The sequence below is a fragment of the Dermochelys coriacea genome, chromosome 7 (assembly GCF_009764565.3).
Source record: "Dermochelys coriacea isolate rDerCor1 chromosome 7, rDerCor1.pri.v4, whole genome shotgun sequence".
NCBI classification, from domain to species: Eukaryota; Metazoa; Chordata; order Testudines; family Dermochelyidae; genus Dermochelys; species Dermochelys coriacea.
In genome coordinates, this window is record NC_050074.1 from 46,662,704 (window position 1) to 46,689,900 (window position 27,197).

General features: G+C 50.2%; 2 protein-coding genes across 2 annotated transcripts in view; one reads left to right on the forward strand and one right to left on the reverse strand.

Annotated features, from left to right (window-relative positions):
• GRM2 (glutamate metabotropic receptor 2) overlaps positions 1–27,197 on the forward strand; it is a 72,476-nt gene that overhangs the window by 33,606 nt on the left and 11,673 nt on the right. Inside the window, exons 2-3 of the mRNA XM_038411475.2 lie at positions 1,534–2,169; positions 20,297–21,134. Coding sequence (XP_038267403.1) covers positions 1,633–2,169; positions 20,297–21,134 — 1,375 coding nt within the window. The 5' untranslated portion in view covers positions 1,534–1,632. The remainder of the gene's footprint in view (positions 1–1,533; positions 2,170–20,296; positions 21,135–27,197) is intronic.
• IQCF6 (IQ motif containing F6) lies at positions 7,519–7,947 on the reverse strand. Its single transcript, XM_038408934.1, is given in 1 exon segment — positions 7,519–7,947. A coding segment is annotated over 1 exon segment (429 nt).

The window sequence follows — 27,197 nt, forward strand, 5'->3', positions numbered from 1 at the left end:
GTTCTGTGTGATCGCTCCCCCTCGGACTCTCTGGGGCAGCTTCCACACAAAGATCTTTCTATGGTTTGTAGCATAGTCGACCCACTGACTAAACTACGCAGATAGGAGCATAAGGATAATCGGCTCTGATCCAGCCGAGGGTACATCTAGACCAGTGTCCTGTCTCTCAGGGGGGGCAGCCCCAGATATAGCAGAGGCAGATATCAGAACCCTGCAGTAGCAGATGTGGGATAATCTACTCCCTATCTAGGTCTGATCCTTGTCTCTAACAGCTAGAGATTGGCTTAAACCCTGAATCACGTGGTTTAACATCCCTCTAAAATCGTTATCGTGCTAAATCATTAATGTGCATGCACAGAGGAGACTAAAAGCAGAGCTACATGTACATGGTGCACACCCTGACATCCAAGCACGGAAACCACACGTGTGCTTTTTGGCACACATGCAACCACACACAAGCCAATATGTCCCAGCATGCAGCCCTGCCGACACCTGCCTTTTCACTCCCCTTCGGACCCAAGTAAAGATGTGCTGGCGCAAATGTACATCTGCTCTCACACATGCGCTTATGTTCACTGGTACACACACAATCATACAGCCTTGCACAACACATATACCCATCATGCGCACACACCAATATACACGCTACACCTATTCCTAGATGTACGCATATCCGCATGGGAGTATGGATGTACGCACAGGAACATGCACCGCCCAGCTAAAGATCTAGAAGGGAGACTAATTAATACACAATCCGTCTGGAGGCCAGTCTGAGCGCACCCACAGTAAACAGCTGCTGTCCTGGAAGTACCAGCCTGCTGCTGGAGGTGTCACATCCTCTTGGCTCTGATCTCACCCCCTACCCCTCCCTGCAGAAAGCTGGGGAAGGCTCCTATCTGGTGAAGGGCAAGGGGCCATGTCACAGCACCCAAGGGAATATCTGGTCTAGTGGGTGTGAGGGGAGCGCACGTCTCCTAGGGCAGGTTTCAGCCCCGACTGCTGCTGCCCCTGCCCATCCAGGACCCTCAAAAGAGAGAATGAAACGTGAGGCCCAGTAGGGAGGGGGAATCTCAGAGCCTGAGAGTCTGGGGCCAGCAGCCAGTATTCCTGGAGCTCTCCTGATGAGGCTGAGCAGAGATGGCTTCTCCTGGGGTGGGATCATGGGTGGGTGGGTCACTGGGGAGATGAAGATGGCCTCAGTGGGAGGCGGGTGAAATAGAGAATGGGGAACAGCGATGGAGAAAGGAGGAAAGTGTCTGACCCAGAGGGTGAGGGAGTGCAGGGGGGGCAGCCAAGCAGACCTGGCCTTGCGTACGGCTGTCCCAGCAACAGCCCCAGTGATTGAAATGCAGTGAGAGGCTGGCATAGAGTTGCCCCAAAGTAGGTAACGTTGGGATCAGTGGTGGTATCCAAGGCCCTGGGGTGGAGGTGTGACCCCCACTGCCCATCCTGCTGTCACAGCCCTAGGGCAGGCCCCTAGCAGCTCTTTCCTCCAGATGTCTGACTGTTGATCTGCTCCCTCTGCCCCTACAGGTGCTGAGCGCTTGTCCTCCTCCCCGGGCAATGGGTCCCCACTGACCTCCGTGCTATAACCTCCCAGCTCCAACTCAGCCACCTGTTGCCAATGCTCACATGCCAGAGGCCATCACTTTGACCAGTGCTGCCTGGTGGCTCTCTCCACTCCCCAGGGGCAGGGCCATGGGGCTCTCTGTCCCCCTGTGGCTTTGGCTGCTCCATGCCACAACATGTCTCGCCAGCAGCCCAAACCCCAGCTACAGCATAGTGGCCAAGAAGGAGATCAGCACGGAAGGGGACCTGGTGATCGGGGGGCTGTTCCCGGTGCATGAGAAAGGCAGCTCCAACGAGGAGTGTGGCAAGATCAATGAGCACCGGGGGATCCAGCGCCTTGAGGCCATGCTCTTCGCCTTGGATGAGATCAACAAAGACCAGCGCATCCTGCCGGGGATCATGCTGGGGGCCCACATCCTGGACACCTGCTCCAAGGACACCTATGCCCTGGAGCAGTCTCTGGATTTTGTCCGCGCCTCCCTGACCCGAGTGGATGGCTCTGAACACATCTGCCCTGATGGCTCCTACGCCATTCATGATGACATTCCCATGGCAATCACTGGAGTCATCGGGGGCTCCTACAGTGACGTCTCCATCCAGGTACTCTGTGCACAGTGGGCAAGCTGGGGCCATGGGGATTAGAGCGAGAGGGAGGGCATTGATGCCCAGGCCACTGGAAGTAGGATCTAAGGTGATCTCTGTGTGGCCAGTCTGAATCTAGCTCTGGTGGCAGGGAGTGAATGTCATGACACTTGGCTGGCTATGTGGTATGCTACACTATGTGCAATGAGTTTGGGGGGTCTCAATCCAGATCCTGGTCACCAGGTGCTTGCATCACAAGAACTGGTGCTCTCTGGCATAGTCTTAGCAGAGAGGCCATGGACTAGATACCTCTTGGAGACCTAGCTGGTGTCGCTCCAGGTCAGCAGGGAAAGAGCCACAGACATTCCTTGGTGACACAATGCTGGCTTGAGGCCTGTCAGTTTAGCTGCAGCCTTTCCGGCCTTTTAGGAACCTAAAATGTCTCTTTGCTTGTGGGGGATCCTCCGGGCATGTCAGACCAGGCAGAGAGGATGTGATGCAGAGGTCACACCCTGTACGTTCAGATCCCTGGGATGGTGATGTGGCATGGGGTGCGGAGGTCATATCTTAGGACCTAGTGTGTGCTTGTAGCAGATGTATATACACCCATATGTTGAACACTGAATGCCTTTGAACTCTCCCCAAACACAGGCCCTGCGACTTGCCCTGACCTTGTCCACACACTAGTATTTTGCAAGCCCTCTCTCCTTGCTGTGGTGGTGACATTAAACTCAGACTAACTCAGCTCCCTGCCTGGGGGGGATGGGCTTTTTATAGCACAGCTGCCACGTTGTGCCTTCCCTGCCCCGCCACGATGTCTCCCTCTCATGGAGAGCCCCACCCCCCGAGTCCACGCAGGCTAGTGGGGGCCTAGATCCCGAAGCGCTCAAGAGCCTGCTGCTCCCAAGCCTCTCTGTGCTGCGTTAATGCTGTAATTAATGCAAATTAATCTCTCATTATTCCATTCAAAGCCTGGCCCGCGGGGGGAGCAGGGAGCGTGGCTAGGTGAGCCAGTGTGGCAGCCAGCCTGGTGCCAGGGCTTTGGGGCGCTGAGCCAGGCATGCAAGAAACTGAGCCAAGTGTCTGAGCGGAGCTGGCTCCTTGCAGCAGGCCTGTGTGGGAGAGCCATTCATTCAGCAGAGCCCTGAGCTGCTGCTTGCAAAAGGGGTGGGGGGCCCCTCCACCGGTGCCCCTTCACAGTACTTCTCCTCCATCCCCCACTTTCATGCTCTGCTTCAGCTCTGACCCCAATTGCCTCCTTGCAGGAGGGGGCCCCATCAAGTACACCTGAGACTCCATCATCTGTTGCTAGCATCAGCTGCTTTCTCGCAGGCCTCCTGGGCCAAACGCCTCCCCTTGGGCTAGCTTGGCCAGAGTCGGTGAGATGCAGGCCCAGGGTGGGAGCTGGGCCCCTGGCTGGCTGGCAGGTGAAGAGACACAGAAAAGGAAGGAGACCTTCATTCATTTGTAGCCCCCCTCACTCCCCTGAGTGGGTGAATGCCAGGCAGCATCCCTACCCCCCGACACCTCTAGCCCCTGTCCTGCGAGATCGCTGTGAGATCTGCCTTCCCTTCCTGCAGGGCCTTCCTGGATTCCCCTCCCAAGCAGATTGCTGCACAGCTGGGGTGAGCAGCTCTCCTTTCCCTTCCAACTCAAGATGATGTCCCCCTGAGCCATGCTGCCAGGGAGCCCTTGGCCCTGAACCAAGGGATCTGCAGGGATGGGGAGTGGGGGACAAGCAGGCAGAGGTGAAGGGAATCAAGGCAGGAGATAAGGGAGGTGAGCCAAAGAGAGGGGAGAGGCTGCGGGAGCTGAAAAGATGGGGGTACAGGAGCTGAATGGTCAGATGTGATGTCTGTTTGAAGTGCCATGAATAGCATTCCAATGGGGCTGCAGGAAGTAAAGGGAGCATTTTCTCTTTGGAGCTATTGTACATGGAGCGAGAGAAAAAGTAGGAGGGGAAGGAAAGAAAGGGATGGGGGAGGGATGGATGGACAGATAGAAATGATGATGAGGCCAGACAGATAGGCAATTAGATACACCGACAGCCCAGAAGGTGGGTAAATCCATCGCTGGGCAGACAAAGGAGAGGGAGATAGGCAGCGAGATCATTAGGCAGCTCATTAAAAAGATAAGCAGCTAATTAGCTGCAGTTGCAGATACTGTCCAGGGCTGGGGATAGAGCTGTGGGGCACTGAGGAGAACACGGAGCCATTTATTAATAATTCGGGGCTTTCCTAACGCTGCGTGTGTCCCCCCCCAGGCTGCAATAAAGCAGAGCATGCTCGCGGTCTCCCCTGGGCTTCACGCAGAGAGCTCCAGGTTTGATCCAGCGGACACATCACATTTCTGAGGATGCATTGAATGAGCACCTTCCCCCACCCCGACAGTGGCACACGCGCTTGCCGCTCTTTCCCCACTGGGCGCTCTCCCTCTCTCTCTCAACACTCCCTTCTGGGAGCAGCAGCCCCTTGTTCTGCAGGCTGGCGTGAGGACCAGTGGCTGAGTCCAAGGAAAGTGCAGCCTGCCCAGCACTGAGCCAAAGGTGGCTGTAGACTCAGATGCAGGACCAGTGTGGCCCCCAGTGTAAATTAGAGCAGCCCAGGCTCTCAGCCTATGCTGTTCCTGTGTAGGGGGGATTCTCTCGCAGCCACTCATGGTGCCTGTATCAGCCCCTATATGTTGCCAGAGCAGTGCAGGGTTGAATCTCTCCTTGCCTGTCTGTGCTTTGCCAGACACCTTCGGCAGGTATAATTCACCTAGCCCCCCATTGTTTTCCTGTCTAAGAAGCAGCCTGCAGCCCCTCCTGGAGGAAAAGTCAGTGCTACATGTTTTCTTGTTTCCAAGATCGTAGCTAATGCTAGTGTCTATTATCTAGAAGGGCCTCCAAAGCATTTTCACAGACCCCAGGCACCCAGCATTGCTCTCTGTTATGGCTCTGTGGGTATAATCTGGATTAATGCAGCAGGACTGCTCCACTGATGTGACTGCTAGCTGGATATACAGGAATTGTGCATCACCACTGAGATGCAGCCATCTCGGGTGGAACGCAGCAGCTGTTCAAAGCCAGCTAGGCAAGACACTGGAGTTAGTTCAGCTTGCTGGGAGAAGAGAGCGGGAGGAGGTAGGACAGCAGGATGCAGTTACTGGTGGGAATTTTGCTCGGATGCGGAGGCTGATGCTGCTCTGTTCTTGTGAAAAGCAAGAAGAGGTTTTTATCAGTCATGAGTGGTTGGGGACCGCTCCTCTGAAAGGTGGCATTGCCAGCAGCACAGCGCCCCTTACAGCAGTGGAACAGCTGTGTCACAAAAGGGTATCTCTCCCCAAGCCACCAGCACCGCTCTCTGCAGTATCTGTTTTTTCCAGTCTTCTGCTGAGGCTATTGCTGGTCAAGATGCTGGCTTTGGCCCAGATCCTCCAAGGTGTTTAGGTTCCCAACTTCCATTGATTTCAAGGATCCTAAAGCCTTTGGGATCTCTGGACCTTTCCCCCTTCTTTCACTCACTGAAAACTCCGTTAGCTTGGGGCTGAGGGCATGGTTGGATGTCTCATAATGACCACCTCCCCTGGTCATTCACCCACTTGGCTCTAAAAGCGCTGCATAAGTCACTCTGGCTGAAACTGACCCCTTTGCACACTCAGCATGGGCCTCTGCCACTTAGTGTGCTGTAGCATTGTGCTGATCTTCTGCCGGGGGCACATTGCACCCACAACCCCTCCTTTCTGCTTAGCCCAGGCTCCCTGTTTAATATGGACTCACCTTGTTCCTGGCCCCCAATATGAGCTGAAACAGCCACTCCGTGTAGTGATTTCTTGCCTTCACGCCACAGAGCCTTTCATCCGGCAGGGTCTCAAGCCATTTCACAGACTTGTCCCCTCAATCTTTGGACTCGCAGTCAGTGCAGCTGTGCTGATTTCTACCAGGATTGGCGCTGGCCTTGTGTACATTCAGATCACTCCCACCATCTGGTAATGCAGCCTATTCTGCAGCAATGCATGGCAGTGGGGTGGAGGGGCTGGAATTTAGGGAACAGGAGGTAATTGCCAACAGCCAGAACCCTAAGTTTAATGAGGAATCTTTATAGACCACAAGCGGTTGGAATCTAACCAGCACAGTGCCCCCTGGGTATTCCATCAGTCCTGATTCAGCCAGAGGAGAGTGATCTACTAGCACAAAACCAGGGCATTGTGCCACACGGTACCTTCCTGCAGGGTACAGTGTTTCCTTGGCGGTCTCCTAGCTAAGTACGAGGCCAAAATTTCCCTTGCTGTTCCATCTGGATATAGTATTCTCCCGCACTCCCTGAGTTAACCTGCTGGTTAGTGTGACTGTCCACTGTCAAAAACAGCTGCCATGTTTCACCTCAGAGGGGGCTGTATGGCAGTGCAGGTGAGGTGATTTTCTTATAAGTGGTTGTAGGCCTGACTTGATATGAATGAATCCTCATTTCTCAGGAGACAGGATTAGGGAGGTAAATGAATCAGCCTCCTGGAAACAGAATGTCCGCACTAGCTAAAACAAGGGGGAACCCCCAGGGAACCATCTACAATGGCCAAGATAACAAGCAACAAGATAAATTGGGATCATAAAGATGATGTAAAGAGTAAGTCGTGCGTGGACAGAGCATGCCATAAGGGGATCGTACAGTCAATCCTTAAACGTGTGATGCAGTGTATAGTACATGTAGTTTAATCTGGGAAGGTCTATAGAGGAAGAAGTTTGCTGTGTAATTTTGGGGATGGGGGGTATGCCCTGTACCCACCCTCTACTCTTGAGCCTACTTAACTCAAGTGTTGTTTGATTGCATGCCAATAAAGAAACCTCAGTGAGGAGTTCAGAGTCGAGCTGAGTTCTTAGGAACTGAGGGGATAAGATTGTGGAGGCCACTGGGTGGATAAGGTCTCAGAAGCCACCCCAGCATACTCCTGAGCGGATAAGGTCTCGGAGGCTACCCCAGAATTGGTCTGGTGGACGTCGCAGGGCTCTTCTGTGAGCAATGCAAAGTTCTTGAGGCTGGTGGATGCAGACTGATGCCTGGGCTCTCTAGCATCCACTGCCAGCTGGGCTCTCTAGGTCTTGGCATGGAGTAAACAGACCCGGTATGGACGGCTGCCTATGCTACCCGGTGAGGTGCTACATTCCCAATGTGGAGGCCTACAGTGCTTGGATCACGCCTTTGTACACCAGCTTGGCCTGTCCACTTTCAGAGGCCCACTGCCTGCCCACCTGCCCCTAGGCTTTCACAGGAAATCACGTCCTGACTGGTATTTCACTTCCAGGGAATGTGTTTATTTCACTCTCCGTGCTTGTCTCCACACAGAGCCTTTCCCACGACTTTAACAGAGTTGGCTTAACCAACAATGAGCTCAATATTCAGGTCCACGCCCCCCGTCCACCAGGCTGCTCCCTGCAAATACTGCAGCCTCTCTCCGGCAGGAGTACAGCTGCCATTTGTTCTGGATAACCAGCACTGCCCTCTGGTACTTCTTGTACTGGCTCCTCGCATGCCACATCCTGACCAGTGACTGCAGGAGGACGCTAGCTCTCACGGGCCTCACATACATTGCCAGCGCCCTGACCTTCCTCTCCTCCCTCCATCGGAAGGACACCCGGCACCACTACCTCTGGATTACCAGCACACAGAGCGTCGCTTGGCGCACCGTTCGCTGGGTGAGCACCCCCTGCCACCACAACTGGATGGTAATGGCGGATTTGCTGCTGGGGGGTCCTTCTCTGGTGCGGGAGTGAGAGTGGGAGAGATCGCTTTCTGCTGTGAAGAGAAGGCAGGAAACCATCTGTCGCTATGGGAGAGGCAGCCACAGAATAGCATCCATCTCTTCATTGAGTCAGAAACACTGTGCAAACTTGGGACGTAACATCTGTTTCCCCCCGTCACTCCTGTGTGTTGTAATGATCTCAGCTACAGGCCACCAGCAGAGTCTGAACGCAGGGCCTTCTGCACTAAAGCTCAGACTTCTATTGCTTGAGCTAAAGGAAAAGCTCCATTAGCTGATAGCAGTTGTAGGCTGTTACCTTCTATGTGGTCTAGCCCCTAGAAGGGGACATGACACCCACTTTATGTTTATTGAACACCTTTTTGCCCAAACATAGGTGTCCATGTAGGCCATAAGTGGACACCTAAGAGACCAGCCAAAACTAGCTGCCACATTGGGGTTGATCCAGCCGAGCAACCAATCAAAGGTCTGTGAAGCTGCTGACACAGTACCATGCACACTGCCACTTCTGGGGGGCCCTATAGGGACTTAAAATACCAGCCTCAGCCTGCAGGAAGGGTCTCCAATGCCCGCGGGGTGCGCTGTTGTTTTGGCTGGCCATAGTCACTGGAGAAGGTGGAATCCCGCTAGGCCTGTTGGGGGAGATGCTGGGAGGGCGTTGGGGCCATTGTGGCTCTGAAGGAATGTCCAGGCCTGCCTCTGTGCTCTGCAGTGGGAGGAGTGGAAATGGAGAACCGGAACCAGCTTTCTGGGCCTGGCAGAAAAAGACCATCACAGAGAACCAGAAGGATTCCTGGAGCTGTGCAGAGAAGAGAGGCTGCCCCCAGCCAGGCTCCCCCTGAAATCTGACCCAGTTTTCCCAGTTCCATTGGTCATGCTACATGTCCTGGCACTGGCCATTCAGCTCTTGCTAGCTTTTATCTAAGCCCCCTTTGGCTTCCAGAGCAGGGGGATGTCTTTAAAAGAGATGTGAAGGGCACCATCGGGTGGCAGATCCGTGCTGGATGACACCCGCAGCCCCCCTTGAGCTGTGCCTGGGGGTTTTCAGTCAAAGAAACCCCACCTGCGAGATGGAGGATACTCACATCCATAGCTGCTGCCTGGTCTGGAGCACCCAGCTGCTGCAGGAAGTCTGGGGCTGCCGAGAGCTGCCTCTGAGCACCATCCCTGCCTCCCAGGGCAGGGTCCGTGACCATGGAGTTCTTCAGCGCCTGGCATTGGGCTTCTTCCTGGGGCTGCCCTCCAGAGCCTTCATGCCCACCATGGAGGAAGGAAAGAGAAGAGCTGCTCAGCGTAAGGATGAAAGGGAGGTTGCAGGACTGACGGCTGCAGCCCAGCGAAGATGAAAAGTCCCCACCACCCATCAGTGAGGCTTCCCCTCAGCGCCTACCAGTGTTACCCTGACTTTCCCTGAGCTTGTCAGGGCTCTAAAAGAACAGGTGTGGGAGCTAGAGCCAGGCAGACCGGGTGTGCTGCCGTCTGCCTCAGAGACAGGTGTAACTGAGAGCAGAGGCTGGCTCCTAGAGACAGGCGGACATACACAGAGACAGGGGGAGACACAGGACTGCCCAGCCAGGATCAGACTAGTGCGCCAGTGAATCCAGGGGCTGGTGCCAGCTGCTGCAGAGGACAGTGCAATGGGCAGTTAGGGGATAACCTGCCACAGGGGGAGAGAAATCCAATCGCAGGGCTCGGCCTGGCTGCATTGACTTTGGTGGGCATTGTCTACAGGCGGCAACCCCCGTTATTCAGTTTAATTGCAAGTTTATTCATTAGTGCCCTCATCATCGATGGCTTCAGCCCTTCTGCAGTCAGAGCAATTGCAACCCACCTGCGGTGTTGGTCCCAAAGGCTGGTACCAGACACACTTAGAATATCTCTCCATTTCCTTGCCTGGTTTGGATGGAAATATAACCCTTCGGTGATCAGCCTCTTCGCTCAGGGGTTTGAGGAGAAGCAGGGAATTTAATGCCGGAGAGTTGATGGAATGGAAGGGGAGTGAAGGCAGGCAGTGGACCCCATCCTGAACAAGAGATTGCCTTACTGAGAGTGAGGAGGTGGATGGAGTCAGTCAATCCTAGGCTTCTTCTCCACACCAACCCTAGGTTTCTCCTCCAGTGGATCCCCCAGCTGTGTCCTGAGAGAGCTACTCTCTCCTAGCAGGGGAGGGGAAAACTGCTCCCCATGGTTTGCCATCCTCGGCTTCTCCCTTTGCCCCATTACCCATAGTTTCTCCAGAAGATCTACCACATTCTGCCCCAAAAGACGATCCTCTCCTCAACAGCGGGCTTGGGGAAGGGACATGGTGCCTATAAAGGGATCTGTGGCTAGGAAGTTTCTACTTCTAAGGTTGATATTACCCCTCTCAATAGCCAGATATAAGAGAGTGTTATCTGTGAGTAATGCACTCCATCTGGGAGGTTTGCTTTTTCGTGCCCCCATCAGGCACCTTGCATCTCAGGAGAGGACCACGTTTCCCTGGGATGGCAGTTCACCTTCAAGCAGCTGAGGGTCCTTTAGGATACTATCATTAGCACCCTGTGACGAGAGCTGTGATGTTACAATGGACACCGACATCGCCAGTCAAGCTGGTCAACCCAGGTAACGGATGAGACAAAAATAGACCTGCCTTGACTGCTCTGCTGTTGGTTCTTGGCTGGGTTGGCAGCAACCCAGATCTATGTGGGTCACAGATATGGAAAACGTTGACCTCGGAAGGCATGTTCAGGGTTTTTTATGTCCTGGTTGAACCCCAGGGCACGGGGGGCAGAGTGTGGAGCGGTGAGGCATTGAAGAAACAGCAGGGAATCTGGTTTTCCATTGTCTTTAGAAAGAGAGTAGATGTTCCTCAGGCTGACTGCAGGAGAGAACATTATCTGTCTGTGGCTGGCATCTTCTTCATCACTCGTTTCTCTGCACAGCTGTGAACATGGGCACATCTGTACCTGTTTTGTTCTCTCTCTCTCTGACATGCACCTGGACAAATCCTTCTCTCACACCAGCGTCTTCCCTGGAATCACTGAGCCTTTCTCTCACAGCTTCATAGTCCACAACTAACCCTTCAGGGGTAGTAGCCGGTGGCTCCTTAAAGGTGGGAGGTTTACATGTATTGGGAATTGTGATCACCAGGAGACTGGCTGGCTTAAGGAACTGGTAGAGCTCCTTCCCCCTCTAAGATCTCTGGTTCAAATCCAGCCCAGGTCAGTATTGGCTGGAAGTCCTGGTGTATGATGGGCCATTTGGGAGCCTCTGTAAGACAAGATGGTGGCCTCACCTTTGGTTCCTAGTGGATGTGGGTCTGTGCTATATTGGGACTGTTTGGAAGTCTGATGGCAATCTGAGTAAAGAAGCTCAGGATTCCATGGCCCTACAGAGAGTGAAAATGCCTCTTGCCCCTGGAGCTGGTTGGCCTCTTTAGGCCAGAAGTGAGGCTCTGTGAGGGGAATGGTTTGGCTGTGCTGCATCAGCCCTGCAGCTGGCACCTTTCAAAGGTGCTTAATTCTCTTTAACAAAGGCCTGGTGGACATTCCCAGTGCAGTTCTCCCCTGGGGTATCTGCTGAGCCTCTGAGGGCAGAATGAGCATGTGGGAGCACTGGCGTTACCCATAAACGGGGCATGTTGCTTTCCATCCTCCCTGCTCCCTGGGGCGCCCTGCACAGTTCCAGTGCACCTGGCTCCGGCTGTGCTCCCTGGGCCAATCGGGAGAGAACAGCCTTTCCTGTGACAATACGTTGTCCCAGCCCTGTGTTACGCCTGCAAGATGTAGTAGGGGTGGGGGGCAAAGGGAAAGGAGGGGAACAATGAAATGTGCTGCCCTGTGGGATTTCAGACCCAGCAGTGTAATCATGCTGGAAAGTGCCGATCTCGCCCAAGTGGCATTAAAACTTATGAGCGTGAGGCAAGGGCAGTGCCAACGGAGGGAAGGGCAGCAGGCAGAATCGTGGCAAAGGCAGAGCTGTGCTGGCTGGTATCCTTCTAGCGACAGGGTCGTTCCGGCTACCATTCTACCAAGCAGGCTCATGGCACAAACAAAGCTCTGCTGGCCGCTAGCATTTAGTGAGCAGGCGGGCTCATGGCTGTGCCAGACCTGGATTTTCCTACCCCCCCGTCCCCCGAACTCCCCCATATACCCCGGTGGTTAGCAGAGTGTACCTCGTGCACACTCCCTGGCAATGCTCAACTTCTGTACAGCCAGATTCCAGGAATATTTGAGGGCACCAGGGTCAGTCAGGTCACAGCAGTTCCTAGGATATTAGCTGCCCACTGATGGGGACAGTCATAAAAAGCACAAGCTTACAGACAGCCTCGCTGCAAACTAAGCGACCCAGGCTCTGGCAGTGCCTCGCTGTGCAATGCAAAACAAATCATTTCCCCTTTCAGGGGCTTGGTTTGCCAACCTCTAAAATGGGGACAGCAATCCCTGCTAACCTTACCTTCATTTGTTTTTAGCATCACATGAGCTGGAACCAGCAAATTGAGTGGTAGGGCCCAGCTCCTCAAAGGTACTTAGATGTCAGCTCCCAGGGGGGTGAGGCACCTAAATACCTTTGAAGCTCTTTGCCTCGCTCCCTGTGTGACCACACAATCTCAATATCCTGCATCCCGTCTCTCCTTCTGGTTCTAACATTCACTTGTAGCATGGTTTACAATAGATTGTAAGAGGGTAGGGACTGCATTTCCATATGCTTTTGTACATTGCCAAGCACCATCAGGCCTCAGTCCTGATTGGGACCTTTGCGTGGCACCATCATTATGGACATTAATGACTTGCCAATGCCTGGACAGCGTTCTGGAAGTGCCATCCCTTGACCTTCAATCATGTCTGTTACAAATTGTGAAAAAGGGCTGTTCTCAAGAGTTCAGAGAGCCCATTGCTAAATTGCAGCATGCAGGGAGTTCCAAAGGGTCTGGATCTTGCTGGACTGGGCAGAGGATACGCAGCTGGTGTTAGGTATTTCCCCCTTCTACCCAACACTAGAAGTGCCAGTTGCCAATTCTGGAGTAACAGATGGAGCAGAGGTGGATAATGGGGCCATAAACTGGTCAAATGGGTCTGATGAGAAGAGGGGAAAGTGGAGAACCCATCAGAGCCTCATCTGCCCAGGATTTGGCACACGTGAGAGCTGGAGGGAGCCACTGAAAAGCCACAGAATGGTGCCCCACTGGAGGTCACCAGTCGGTGTCAGTTTGCCAACTCCCTGGAGACTGTGGCTGTCGCATGGTGCCACTCTCTCTGCAGGCTCTGAGGATGTTAGTGGGAGGAGGCAAGGGTGGGGTTCTGCTGAACCAGTTGACAGTAAGAGGAAGTACCGCTGAGCTTCATCACATGACACACTGGGTGTTGCTTGCAGAGGTTCTGTCCTTCCAAGTAAGATAAGGAAGACATCCCCCAGGTGAGGCTCTGAGTTCTCCTGCCAGATCAGCAAAGGTCTGTCCTAGGTGCCTAGGTACAACTCGGATATCTGGGTAGCTCCTCATACCTGGATACCTCCAAGATATCTCAATTCATCCCAGATGTCTAGCCATCTCCTTGGGACAGCCAAATGCTCAAGTACCTCCCAGCTGTCAAGATAGCTCCCAGCTGAGTTTGGGAGTTCTACCTTCTCACAGTGAGGAGTTGCCTTCTGCATTTTAAATCAGGACTGGTATAACCTGGCACGATCCCAACTTGTGCCTAACAGGAGTCGGAGCCCACTGGAACCAGAATGTGATTGGCAGACTGCAGGCCTGAGCACTATGATCATTTGGCAATAGGACATGACAGGGAGTGAATTGTTCTCCATTAATTTGCACCTTGTATGCCTACGGTCAAGTGCCTTCAATGACGATTCCTGGTGTGAATCAATGCAGAGTAATTCGCAGTCTCTTGTGCCTTATTGCCATGAGGAGTGTAATAGTCTGTTAAAAACATATTTTTACATGTTAATTAAGCAGCGGAGACTTCCACATTATCAGGGGCTGAGAAACTGGCCCCAGATACCAACTCTTGCTAGCCAATCAGCTCACAGGCTTCCTCTTGCCTGCCTCTTTGACAGTCTGTATTTTTAATAGCCTCATTAGTGTGGATTTTTCCCCTTTGAAGGTAATGAGAATCGCTGCAGAGCATCTGGAGCAAGCGGCCAGCGCGAGCTGTTTGGAGGAGGGAGGAAGGGGCATGCACCAGCCCTTGTTCTAATCTCAATGGTTGGACGCATGCAGTAGGCTATTCTGCTCTAGCCCATTGTTTTTTTCATTCTCCTGCTCTTTTCTCTTCATCGGTCTGGGCTGAGAGATGCCCACGCCACACCAGCTCATAGGTGAGACTTTTGTAGGATGAAAGTATTCCGAGATGAGTTGCTGGTGCTCCGCCTCTTTCAGCATTTGGCCCTATGTACATATTCCAATTCCTGAGTCACACCTGCCTAGTCTTGCACGTTCTGGGTTCATTTACAGGCAGTTTTTATAAAGTCTCTCGCTCTGACAGAGGAGGATTTTGCAGTATTTCAGCAGGAGGTTTAATATCTCACCTCTGATGATGTTACTGTTGAGATCTCACTCCAGGCTCAGCCTGGCCAAACCACGCAATGGCCCAGCCTCTGCAATTCCTCTTACCACCTGCTGGTGTGACCTCTCTCTAATCATTGGCAAGCAGCGTGTGTGTTGGGATGAAAAGCAGGGCCCCAAGTCAGGCAGGCGAAAGGGTTCCCAAGAGGGGAAAGGCCCTACCTCCTCTCTGGGAATTCAGTCCCCACAACCATCCCATCTGCTTATGGGGGCAGAGGTAGAGGAGAAATCCCCAGGAATGCACTGGGACTAGAAACCCATTTTGGAGTGTTCATGAGCAGTGTTTGCTGATCCTTTGGATCTAGTCTTAACCCCTCATGGACAGACTGGGATTCCATGGTGAAAGGGAAATGGGGATGGGAGGAACATTGGGAAGTGGAAAGCATCACCCGCCCTGCAAAAGCCAGTGGTCTCATCGTGCCTTAAATCTCCCTGCCACCTTGGAAGTCTGATGGAATTCAGCTGCAGCAAAACATCTCGCTGACAACACACAGTAATGCCTGAAGTTCAGGGTCACTCCTATGGTTGCCAGTCCTCCAGGATTGTCCTGGAGTCTCCAGGAATTAAAGATCATGTCATGTGATGAAACCTCCTTGAATATGTCCAACCAAAATTGGCAACCCTATGCTGGGGGATTAATGACCAGTGCCCAGGATAGTTTGTTTCTGGTCATTCATCTCAGCAGGTCATCTCGTCCCTCGTGGTCGGAGGCCAGCAGTCTCACTATGATGGAGCTATATTTTACGTAGCTATTATGTGATTATGCTTTCTGAGAGGGATGCTGTGGAACAATGCCCCCCTCCCCTGCCACCAGACCACATGGTGAAGTGGGAAGTAGCTGCCATTTTCATAGCCTTGGCTGTAGGTTGACATGAAGATGAACGAATGTGGAAGTTCTGGAGTGCAAACAGCCTTGGGGTCCTTCTGAGCATGGAAGCCCCCCTTGAGGTCACTGGACATGCCCATGCAGAGGGCTGGCAGGATTGTCCCTTCTCCATGCCACCTTGGGCACTCCCAGAAGCCATCCTGGGGCAGGAGCTCTAAGAGGCTGTGGTCATGGAAGATGTGATCATCTACCCTTAAGCCCATCAGTCTTTCTACAAGTGACCTACCTGGGCATGGCACACTGGCACACAGTAGAGTCAGGTCCCTGCTCGAATGAGTGTGCAGTCTCTGTTAGACATGATACAGCGAGGGATCACGGTAGCCAAAGGGACTTCAGTTTGAGTTCCCATCTCACTGCAGGACATTGAAACAAAACAAAGTTATTATGCCCATTTCTTCCCTGGCAGCCGCCCCTTTGCCAGGGTCTTGGATGTATGGCTTCTTGCTCTAGGGTGCACTTTTCCTGTTCTGAGGTGGTGGGTGTAGGTGATGGCTGTGATTGGACATCACTGACACAATGTTATACCATGCCAGCGGGCATATCAGGTGACAGAGACAGGAGGGCATTTGAATCATACACATTAAAGACCCACTCTGATGGCTGAGCATGGGAGGTTTTTCATCAATAGCAGACAGTGCAACCAGGAGCCTTGACCCTTGAAGAGCAAGGAGCGCCTGTATACAGGAAGGCCCCTCCCTTTCTATGCCCATACAGTTCTCCTTTTCTTTCCGCTGCCAGCTGAAGCTCTGTGGGCACCTCGGTGGTGTTTTGCCTCATGTGTCACCCCAGACAATGCTGTCATAGGTTCTAGCCAGGCCGCTTTTTAGCCTTTGTCCAGCAGGTCAAAATCATTGTATCACAATGTCTTGGAATACACCCTATCGTAGTGTGCTGGGGAGGTGCCACATTGAAATTGCTTTCAATATTTCAGAATGCTTTTCAAGTTTTAATATCCTGTATGCGGAGAGAGAGCCCCATGGAAATCAGGACAGGAAGCAACCTCAAACTGATGTCAGCCAACCCCCCTTGCAATATCAGCTCTGTAGTGTCCTCCCCAGCTACTTAGTGTCGTTGTGACAGGCTTACCTCCCTGCTTACCTCCCCCAAACACACTGCCTGCTTTGCACCAGTACTGTACCAGGAATGGTTAGCAGGTGCTGGTATGTTAGAGGGACGCATGGGCTAAGCGCACATCTGAGCATTCTAGCTCTGGCGCTGGCATTGACTCTTTATGTGGCCTGACACAAATCCCCGAATCTGTCTCAGTTGTCCCACCTGTAAAATGATGGGGATCGGGATAATACTTCACTGGAAACTTGTCTTATATGTAGACTGTCTTTTTGTTCTGTGCTTGTGCAGCACCTAGCACAATGGGGTTCTGGTCCATGACTGGGGCTCTTAGGCTCTACAACAATACAAATAATTAATAATAATAAATTACTGAATGCTTGCAAAACACTTTGAAGATTATGATGTTCTGTTGTGTTCCCTGCAGCGTATTCTTCTGCTTTTGCAACTGAAGCAGTTTATTTTCCCCAAAAGAGAGCAAAATATGAAATATTAAAACCAAACAAAAACAACCCAGAAGAAGCCACCAGCTCGGGATAATGCTACTCCTTCAGAAAGCTGGAAACCACAGTGCAACAGGAGCGGAGACTGGAAGGAAAAAAACATCCAAGTCACTCAAAATAACAGACATATGTGACCTTCACCCTGACAATGAACATGATGTGACTTGTAGGGAAAGCCTGACAGGTTATCACCCTCTAGACTGCAGATAATTATCTTCACATCTAATGTTTGAAGTGGAAAAAGGTTTATTGTTCTGAAAAATATTTTGAAAAGAAATAGCAGGAGGCTCATTTTTCAGAGTAGCAGCCGTGTTAGTCTGTATTCGCAAAAAGAAAAGGAGTACTTGTGGCACCTTAGAGACTAACAAATTTATTAGAGCATAAGCTTTCGTGAGCTACAGCTCACTTCATCGGATGCAGGATGCTCATGTAGCTCTGCTACAGGCATCGTTACATCGATAGAACGCTTGGGAAGTGGAAGGCTATGATTGGCTACTGGACTCAGAGAACTCTGAAGGGTCTCACTTTCAACCAATCAAAGCTCTCTAGCCTTCAGCATCCCACATGCTGCTACCTTTCTGATATCTCACTGGGGTTGTTCACGTTTCCATAAAAGTGACCCTGTAAAAATGGCACGATGAGGGGAGTTCCATGGTGATTGTCACTCAGTTGTCTGCCTGGTGCCCTTGTCTGCATCATCCCCATTGTGGAGTCCTCACAGGGGGCTGATGATGGACTCTCGGACATGGCCAACTTTGTGCTTAGTCACCAGTCCAGGTTTGCTGGCCGGCTTCTCCATCAGGTTGGGGAGGGAGGGAGGGATACCAGGTTTCTTCCTTCTTCTCTGTCTCATAGGGTGCATGTGTGGTTGGATGTGGCTTCACCAGCTGTGGCAAAACATTTGTCCAAGATATGCTTAGACTGCACCGTTTCTGGACACTGGGCTGTGGTACATCCTTCTCCAGCATGCATGGTCCTTGAGCCTCCTTCAGCTTAGCCTCAGCATCCAGCTGAGGAGAAACCCAATTGTTTTCTTCAGATACTTCAGGAATGAAGCCATGACTCCCATCAAGGGCTGGAATTTTATAACTGCAGACACCCTACTGTGCATGAAAAATACAGGTGCATAATCTCCATGTGCAATTACACTGACTATGCACAGTTGTGACAACTTTTGTGTCTGCAGTTGCTGTGACTGCACATCCATGAGAATGAGAAATGGGATTGCATGTGTGAAATTATCAAGATTCAGGGCCTAATTGGCTCCATTTACAAGTCAAAAGTTGATTTTTCCAAACTCTGCCTGGTTCTGAAAATCCAGCTGGGTTCTTTATTCCATCGTCGCCAGTAACAAAGGTGCTGTGCTTGGAATGTAGTGATAGTGCAGGTGACGCTATATGAGGCCAAATAGAACCCAGCTCACTCTCCATCACTGAACCATGGTGGCTCTCAGGCTTTGACTACTGGAGAGTCACCCGTTGAGGTGGCGGAGCGTCATCAGATAGATGAGTCACAATTCTTACGTTGTGAACGTGCAACAAGAGGTGGTGACACTGCATCGTGTTGTGATGTCACCACATAGACTGATGCAATGTTAGAATGCCGAGGGTCTAATGCAGTAGTGCCCAAACTTTTCCTGTCGTGCCACCCCTTACCAGTAATGGAAGCTGTCTGCATCTCCCCCCCACACCCTCCAATACTACACAGTTAGCAAAGGAGTTTGGGTTGAAAGCAGCGCCGTAGGATGAACTGAGTATGGAGGAGGAGCTGGGGCTAGAGACAGAGCTGGGCTGGGAGTGGAGCAGAGGACAGAGTTGAGCTGGGCTGGGGCTGGAGCTGGGCTGGGGGCGGTGTACGAGGCAGAGTGGAGCTGGACTGGAGGTAGAGAGGGAATGAGGGCAAAGCTGGGCTGGAGGCGGAGATGGGCTGGGGGCAGAGTGGAGCTGGGACTGGAGCTGTGCTGGAGGTAGAACGAGGAACACTGGTCTAATGCCTTTCTTTCCTTTCTGGTCAGTGGGCTTGGCAGGTGAGTGGCGCTTTGGGTCTGTAGGGATGTAGAGACATGAATTGGACATCGTTGCCATGAGGGGTCTCCAGGGCTAAGAGACAGAGAAGCATGTTTGTATTAGAATCAGCCTATAAAGACTAGGAGGCATTCTGGGCTCAGAGCCATTGAATAAAAAGGGCCACTTTTACAGTCACATTTCTGACCTTACCGGCGCTTTAATGGAAAGCACAGTGTTTAATTCCTACGAGAGTGAGTGGCTCTGCTTGGAAATCACTACTTCTCCGGATATGTGCCTGAGATGAACAGATTCTGGAAAGGTTTGTGTCCATTGCCTTTACTTCTCTTAGTGAGACAGGCCCCAGGAGCAGAAACCCAATGTAAGGGCTAATTAATTACCCATAGTAATGTCGTCATTTTACAGCTGTCGATGGTATTGAAAAATGATTATTGTATGGACTGTATCTGATTTATGTGGTCCTGGCCTGTCTCATCCTGAATTAATACCTGTGAATAGAGAGCAGGGCATAGCCAGCACCCCACCAGCGGGCCCCCATCCCACAGCTAAAAAATAGATCACACTTCACAATCAGGGTCAATACCTTACGGAGGGTTAACAAAGCATTCATAGACCTTGGACTAAATGATTGACCAATTGTTAGAGTCCAACAGGTCAGTAGATTGCTAATGACCATGGCTTAAAACCATCTGTGTATAAAACATCTTCTAATGATGTGCTTATAACAACCTATATAACACATAATACTCAGATCTGTAACATAATTCTGACATCTATCAATCCTTTGTATACAAACCATTTATAAATGTACCCTTAGTATAAAGTGTACCCAAAGAAGACACATCCTATCCATTCCATTTCTAATGCACCAATGACTGTGGAATCTGGGCATCAGAGATCCTCAGATATAGGCATTTCTACCATGTTCATCACTATATTATCTGGGTGCTTATAATAATAGAAATGTAGGGCTAGAAGGGACCTCAAGAGGTCATCTAATGCATCCCCCTGAGCTGAGGCAGGATTAAGTATACCTAGACCATCCCTGACTGGTATTTGTCTATCCTGGTCTTAAAAACATCCATTGGGATTCCTCAAAAATTCCCTAAGCAATCTAATCTTATACATTATGAATGTTGTTGACTACATCTGGCCCTCTAAGGATTAGAATATGGAAGGTCCAATTAGGAGCCTTAAAGGAGAAGTTTTCTCTCCTCTAACCCTTAAAGGACCAGCTGTAGTTATTTCCCAGGAAAACTGCTGGGGCATCTCACCAGGTCGATAACACTCTCTTCAGTAAATGGAGGCAGGATGCTCTGCCTCACTCTTGCTCCCATGTACACCTTGTAACCTCACCCATTCCTTCTTTCCCCCTTTGATCCAGGTGGCCAACCTGCTGCGACTCTTCCAGATCCCGCAGATCAGCTATGCCTCCACCAGCGCCAAGCTCAGTGACAAGTCTCGCTACGACTATTTTGCCCGCACTGTCCCGCCAGACTTCTACCAGGCTAAGGCCATGGCCGAGATCCTGCGCTTCTTTAACTGGACCTATGTCTCCACAGTGGCCTCGGAGGGTGACTACGGCGAGACTGGCATTGAGGCCTTCGAGCTGGAAGCCCGGGCCCGCAACATCTGCATCGCCACCTCCGAGAAGGTGGGGCGCTCCATGAACAAGAAGACCTTTGACGGAGTGATCAAAGCCCTGCTGCAGAAACCCAGCGCTAGGGTGGTAGTGCTGTTCACCCGCAGCGAAGATGCCCGGGAGCTACTGGCAGCTGCGCAGAGAATCAATGTCTCCTTCATGTGGGTAGCCAGTGATGGCTGGGGTGCCCTGGAAAGTGTGGTGGCGGGAAGTGAGTTGGTGGCGGAGGGGGCCATCACCATTGAACTGGCGGCCTACCCCATCCAGGAGTTCGCCATCTATTTCCGGAACCTCAACCCCTACAACAACAGCCGGAACCCCTGGTTCCGGGAGTTCTGGGAGCACAAGTTCCAGTGCAGCTTCCATACCCAGGACTGCAGCCGGCACTCGCTGAAGACAGGCAAGTTTGAGCAGGAGTCCAAGATCATGTTTGTGGTCAATGCTGTTTACGCCATGGCCCACTCCCTCCATAACATGCACCAGGCATTGTGCCCCAATGCCACCAAGCTGTGTGACTCCATGAAGCCGGTTAATGGCAAGAGGTTCTACAAGGACTTCATGCTCAATGTCAAGTTTGACGGTAAGCCCAGGGCCTCAATAGGGATTGGTGGCTGAACTGAAGGGGTTGGGATGGAACGGGCAAGGGAAATCAGAGGGCTTAACTAGGAGAATTCAAAGCCTGGGGATTTCAACTGGTCACCTCTGAGCCAGACAAGCCAAACTTGCTGAGCACACTGGGTCTGTGATTCCTCACATGATAAGGTCCTTGCCCAGAGTTCTTTGGCCCAGGAGTTCACACGCTTCTCCTGCCTCTTGATGATGGACTCTGCCAGGCTGATGGCATGAAACCGCTGCATCAGGTGTCATGATAACGTTGCATCGGGACACAAACATTGCTGCACGAGGGTGTAGTTAGGGTCTCAGGTTTCAGATTGGTTGAATGTTGTGTTTGAACGTTGTGTTGGGTTCAGCTTCTTCTAATTTTCTGAAGAATGACTGACTAACTGGAAGGGTTATGAGATGATTTTCTTCAGCTGACCATCAGCTTCCCAGGCACCTTGGGGCGGTGCCACCTCCATTATTCCTTTCAATAATCTGTTTGAGTTTTTAATATTCAGCACCAAAATATTTGTAGTCGCTGATCACATATTTTCCTATCAGCTCTGCTGTTCCTCTGGGACATCTGTCTAAACAATCAGTTCCAGCGGCAGTTCTGCTAGGCCAGGTGAGCCTGGAGAATTGGCCAGTCACAGCTCTTCTTCCTTAGATTCAGCATTCTTGTCAGGGGCAGAGCAGTCAGATATAAGTCAAAGCAATTTAAAACTGTTCAGAGGCTTTATTCTGACGAGACTACATTGTATTGACCCTGTGTACGGCGGATTCTTACCCCTGATGTATCGTTTGTAAGAAACTCTGGAACACTGGTTTAAGATGTCACAGAAACAAAGAGGACTCAGTCTATTCCAGTCTATTCTCCTTTGCATTTTGGGTTTTATTCAGTCATAGGCAGCTAGGAGAAAATGGTGCTCTCTACAGGACTGGCCTGCTCCTGAGATGGGCATTATACTGGCACACCGTGAAGGCCTGCACTTACTGGATGGAGGAGCTATCCAAGTGTTCTCCTCCAGGGCAGGCTCATTAGATACCTGGTAGAATGATTATCAATCTATCAATTATCCGGCCTCCATAACTGTGCTATCTGGCAGCATACAGCCCTTACCATAGCTATCCTCACCACATCCCGGTGAGATAAGGAGGAGCCCATGTGTGACAGGTTCAGTCACAGAGACCCCTTGGGACTGTCACCTGATGTGCTGAAATTACCTCTGAGCCCATTTTCCCTGCTAGCTTGGGACTTCCAGAACCCTGACTTGTTAAGCCAGACCCGCTAGCCTGCTGCAACACAGACCCAGGGTCTGGACCATGCTCCCAAAGCTGCAGACTTAACTGAAAACAGCTTAGCAGGTTACCTGTCTCCAGCACCCAGACACCCAGTTCCCAATGGGATCCAAACCCCAAATAAATCCGTTTTACTTGGTATAAAGCATATACAGGTAAATTCTTAAATTGTTCACCCTCTAAAATACTGACAGAGAGATATGCACGGCTGTTTGCTCCCCCAGGTATTAATCACTTACTCTGGGTTTATTAATAAACAAAAGTGATTTTATTAAGTATAAAAAGTAGGATTTAAGTGGTTTCAAGTAAAAACAGACAGAACAAAGTAAGTCATCAAGCAAAATAAAGCTAAACATGCAAGTCTAAGCCTAATACATTAAGAAACTGATTACAAGTAATATCTCACCCTCAGAGATGTTCCAATATGCTTCTTTCACAGACTAGACTCCTTCCTAGTCTGGGGCCAATCTTTCCCCGGTACAGTACTTGTTAGTTTCAGATGACATCTCAGGTGGTAAGCAGGGGTTTTCTCATGACTGGCAACCCTTTTTGTCCTGCTCCACCCCCCTTTTACAGATTTGACACAAGGTGGGAATCTTTTGTCTGTGCTTGTCCCCACCCCGCCACATCAATGGAAAGTACAAGGATTAAGATGGAGTCCAGTATTATGTGACATGGTCACATGTCACTGTAAGACCCCTAGTCTCCATTCTTCCTGGGTTGGCCCACACTGTACACAGGAAGGTTTGCGGGTAAATAAACTATTTACAATCAATTGTCTGGGTCAATGGGAGTCATCAAGATTCTAAACCACCATTAATGGCCCACACTTTGCATAATTACAATAGGACCTCAGAGTTATACTTCATATTTCTAGCTTCAGATACAAGAATGATACATGCATACAAATAGAAGGAATATATGCAGTAGGTTAAAAAAGAAAAGGAGTACTTGTGGCACCTTAGAGACTAACAAATTTATTTGAGCATAAGCTTTCGTGAGCTACAGCTCACTTCATCGGATCCATTCGGTGGAAATAGGTTATAACCTTTGTTATGATACCTTACAAGAGATCTTTTGCACAAAGCATATTCCAGTTACAACATATTCACACTCATAAACATATTTCCATAAAACACATGGAGTGCAACATCACACCATGCATCTCTACATAGTGAAATCCTTGCTGATCTTAAACACAAAAAAGAAGCTTACAAGAAGTGGAAGACTGGACAAAATGACCAGGGAAGAGTATAAAAATATTACTCAGGTGTGTAGGAGTGAAATCAGGAAGGCCAAATCACACTTGGAGTTGCAGCTAGCAAGAAATGTTAAGAGTAACAAAAAGGGTTTCTTCAGGTATGTTAGCAACAAGAAGAAAGTAAAGGAAAGTGTGGGCCCTTTACTGAATGAGGGAGGAAACCTAGTGACAGAGGATGTCGAAAAAGCTAATGTACTTAATGCTTTTTTTGCCTCTGTCTTCACAAACAAGGTCAGGTCCCAGACTACTGCACTGGACAGCACAGCATGGGGAGGAGGTGACAGCCCTCTGTGGAGAAAGAAGTGGTTCGGGACTATTTAGAAAAGCTGGATGAGCACAAGTCCATGGGGCCGGATGCGCTACATCCGAGAGTGCTAAAGGAGTTGGCAGATGTGATTGCAGAGCCATTGGCCATTATTTTTGAAAACTCATGGCGACTGGGGGAGATCCCAGATGAATGGGAAAAGGCTAATGTAGTGCCCATCTTTAAAAAAGGGAAGGAGGGGGATCCAGGGAACTACAGACCAGTCAGCCTTACCTCAGTCCATGGAAAAAACATGGAGCAGGTCCTCAAGGAATCAATTCTGAAGCACTTAGAGGAAAGGAAAGTGATCAGGAACAGTCAGCATGGATTCACCAAGGGCAAGTCATGCCTGACTAATCTAATTGCCTTCTATGATAAGATAACGGACTCTTTGGATGAGGGGAAATCAGTGGATATGTTATTCCTTGACTTTAGCAAAGCTTTTGATAAGGTCTCCCACAGTATTCTTGCCAGCAAGTTAAAGAAGTATGGGCGGGATGAATGGACTATAAAGTAGATAGAAAGCTGGCTAGATTGTCAGGCTCAAAGGGTAGTGATCAATGGCTCCATGTCTAGTTGGCAGCCGGTATCAAGCGGAGTGTGCTAAAAGTCGGTCCTGGGGCCGGTTTTGTTCAATAACTTAATTAATGATCTGGATGATAGCATGGGTTGCACCCTCAGCAAGTTTGCAGATGACACTAAACTGGGAGGAGTGGTAGATATGCTGGAGGGTAGGGATAGGATACAGAGGGACCTAGACAAATTAGAGGATTGGACCAAAAGAAATCTGATGAGGTTCAACAAGGACAGAATCCTGCACTTAGGACAGAAGAATCCCATGCACCGCTACAGACTAGGGACAGAATGGCAAGGCAGCAGTTCTGCAGAAAAGGACCTAGGGGTTACACTGGACGAGAAGCTGGATATGAGTCAACAGTGTGCCCTTGTTGCCAAGAAGGCCAATGGCATTTTGGGCTGTATAAGTAGGGGCATTGCCAGCAGATCGAGGGATGTGATCATTCCCCTCTATTCGACATTGGTGAGGCCTCGTCTGGAGTACTGTGTTCAGTTTTGGGCCCCACACTACAAGAAGGATGTGGAAAAATTGGAAAGAGTCCAGCGAAGGGCAACAAAAATGATTAGGGGACTGGAACACATGACTTATGAGGAGAGGCTGAGGAAACTGGGATTGTTTAGTCTGTGAAAGAGAAGAAAGAGGGGGGGGGATTTGATAGCTGCTTTCAACTACCTGAAAGGGGGTTCCAAAGAGGATGGATCTAGACTGTTCTCAGTGGTAGCAGATGACAGAACGACAACTAATGGTCTCAAGTTGCAGTGCGGGAGGTTTAGGTTGGATATTAGGAAAAGCTTTTTCACTAGGAGGGTGGTGAAGCACTGGAATGCATTACCGAGGGAGGTGGTGGAATCTTCTTCCTTTGAAGTTTTTAAGGTCAGGCTTGACAAAGCCCTGGCTGGGATGATTTAGTTGGGGATTGGTCCTGCTTTGAGCAGGGGGTTGGAATGGATGACCTCCTGAGGTCCCTTCCAACCCTGATATTCTATGATTCTATGATTCTATAGTCCTGAGGGTGCTAGGTGTGGCTGGAAGGCTGGCATATCAGCCACTAGTTGTCCTGAGTTTATTCTCAAGACACGTTGCTCCATGTAATCTTCCATCCGTGTTCAGGGGCCAGTTCTCAGGTATACTGGTGTGGGCAGCAACAGCTCCTTGAGTCCACCCCCTCTCCAGCTAGAGCAGAGCTGGATACATCAGCCCTGCTCCCAGCCCCAGCATAGGGGGCAGATCAGGTGCATGTCTAGTCTCTGCTTCCCAGGGCCCAGTCTGGTGTCAGTGAGCTGCTGTCCAGCATAACTCGGGCACAGTTCCCCTCTCAGTAATCTTATGAAGAGTAATGGGAGCAGGCTTGCCAGAGAACCTGTATATACTTCATCTCCCAGCTTGGCAATCAAGAGACCACATAGCGGGAGAGAGATTGTGGACTTACCTATATTTGATTTCATATATAAGCAGCCTTGGGCTGTCAGGCTTATGTCGGGGAAGTTAGTGCTGCTTAGATAAGTGTACTCTATTATCGGTCTCCTTGGGGAGGAATCTCATGGAGATAAATGTACTATTTTCATGTGACGTGTTTAATACCAACCTGAGATAACAGCAGAGGTGGGGGAGTGAACTGATTGTCAAGTTGAAAGGATGTACTTAAGTGAAAAGTAATATGCATGTTATTGTTAGGTACTATAATATTATAAAGAGGTGAATATAAAACCAAGGCACGTTGGGGGGAAAAGTCGTTGAATATTTGCTCAAATCTAAAAGTGAATTTGGATTTATGTGTGTTTGTGACCTTTTTTTGTCCCCATTCTGGTTACATCTGAGTGCTCCTTTACTAGTGCAAATACAGCAAGCAAATTTCAGCTTGAAGGCTGGAGCAGTCACTGAAAACAAATTCCAGATGGTATAATCAGCTGTAAAATTAACAATGTGCAATTCATATTGTCTTTGGTTAATAAATCATGTGGCATAGTATATGTTCTCTGACTGGACAGTTTATGTAACTGACCAACAGCATGAATTGTGAATATTCAAATGTTCGCAATGTAACTTCCATATCTAGCTTTAGTTACAGACTCATAAATTAGTAACATAACTTTACAAATTGCATATTACAGATTACATTGTTGCATTTGTAAATTGTGCAACCTGCAGGCTAAGAACAATTTGCTGAAGGAAAATTGTGAATGGTTCTGAAAATATATAGCTTTGATAATGCTGGGATTTATTCGTGGACAGAAAAAGAAGTCAATTTGTTTGAAGAAATTACTTGTGAATTATTTGCTCAGCTCAAATCAGATGTGCCATTGTGGCTTTGCAATATGGTGGGGAAATGAGATTGTTAACTCAAATACATTAATTAACATGTTAAACATCACTTAGCATTTAGTGTGGGCAAAGGCAGAGATTTAGTTGGTTGAGGATATTGTGTGATCTAATTGTTACCCTTCTGCCAGGTGGAGCCAGCAGCAACAAGGGCTGGGTTCAGTATCTAGGGGTTCCTTTTCAACAATACAACAGAAACTGGCTCGAGTCCCCACCCAGTGACCTGGGACAATTACACACCACCCCCTGGGCACCTCTAGGAGGCAATACATCCCCTCTCACA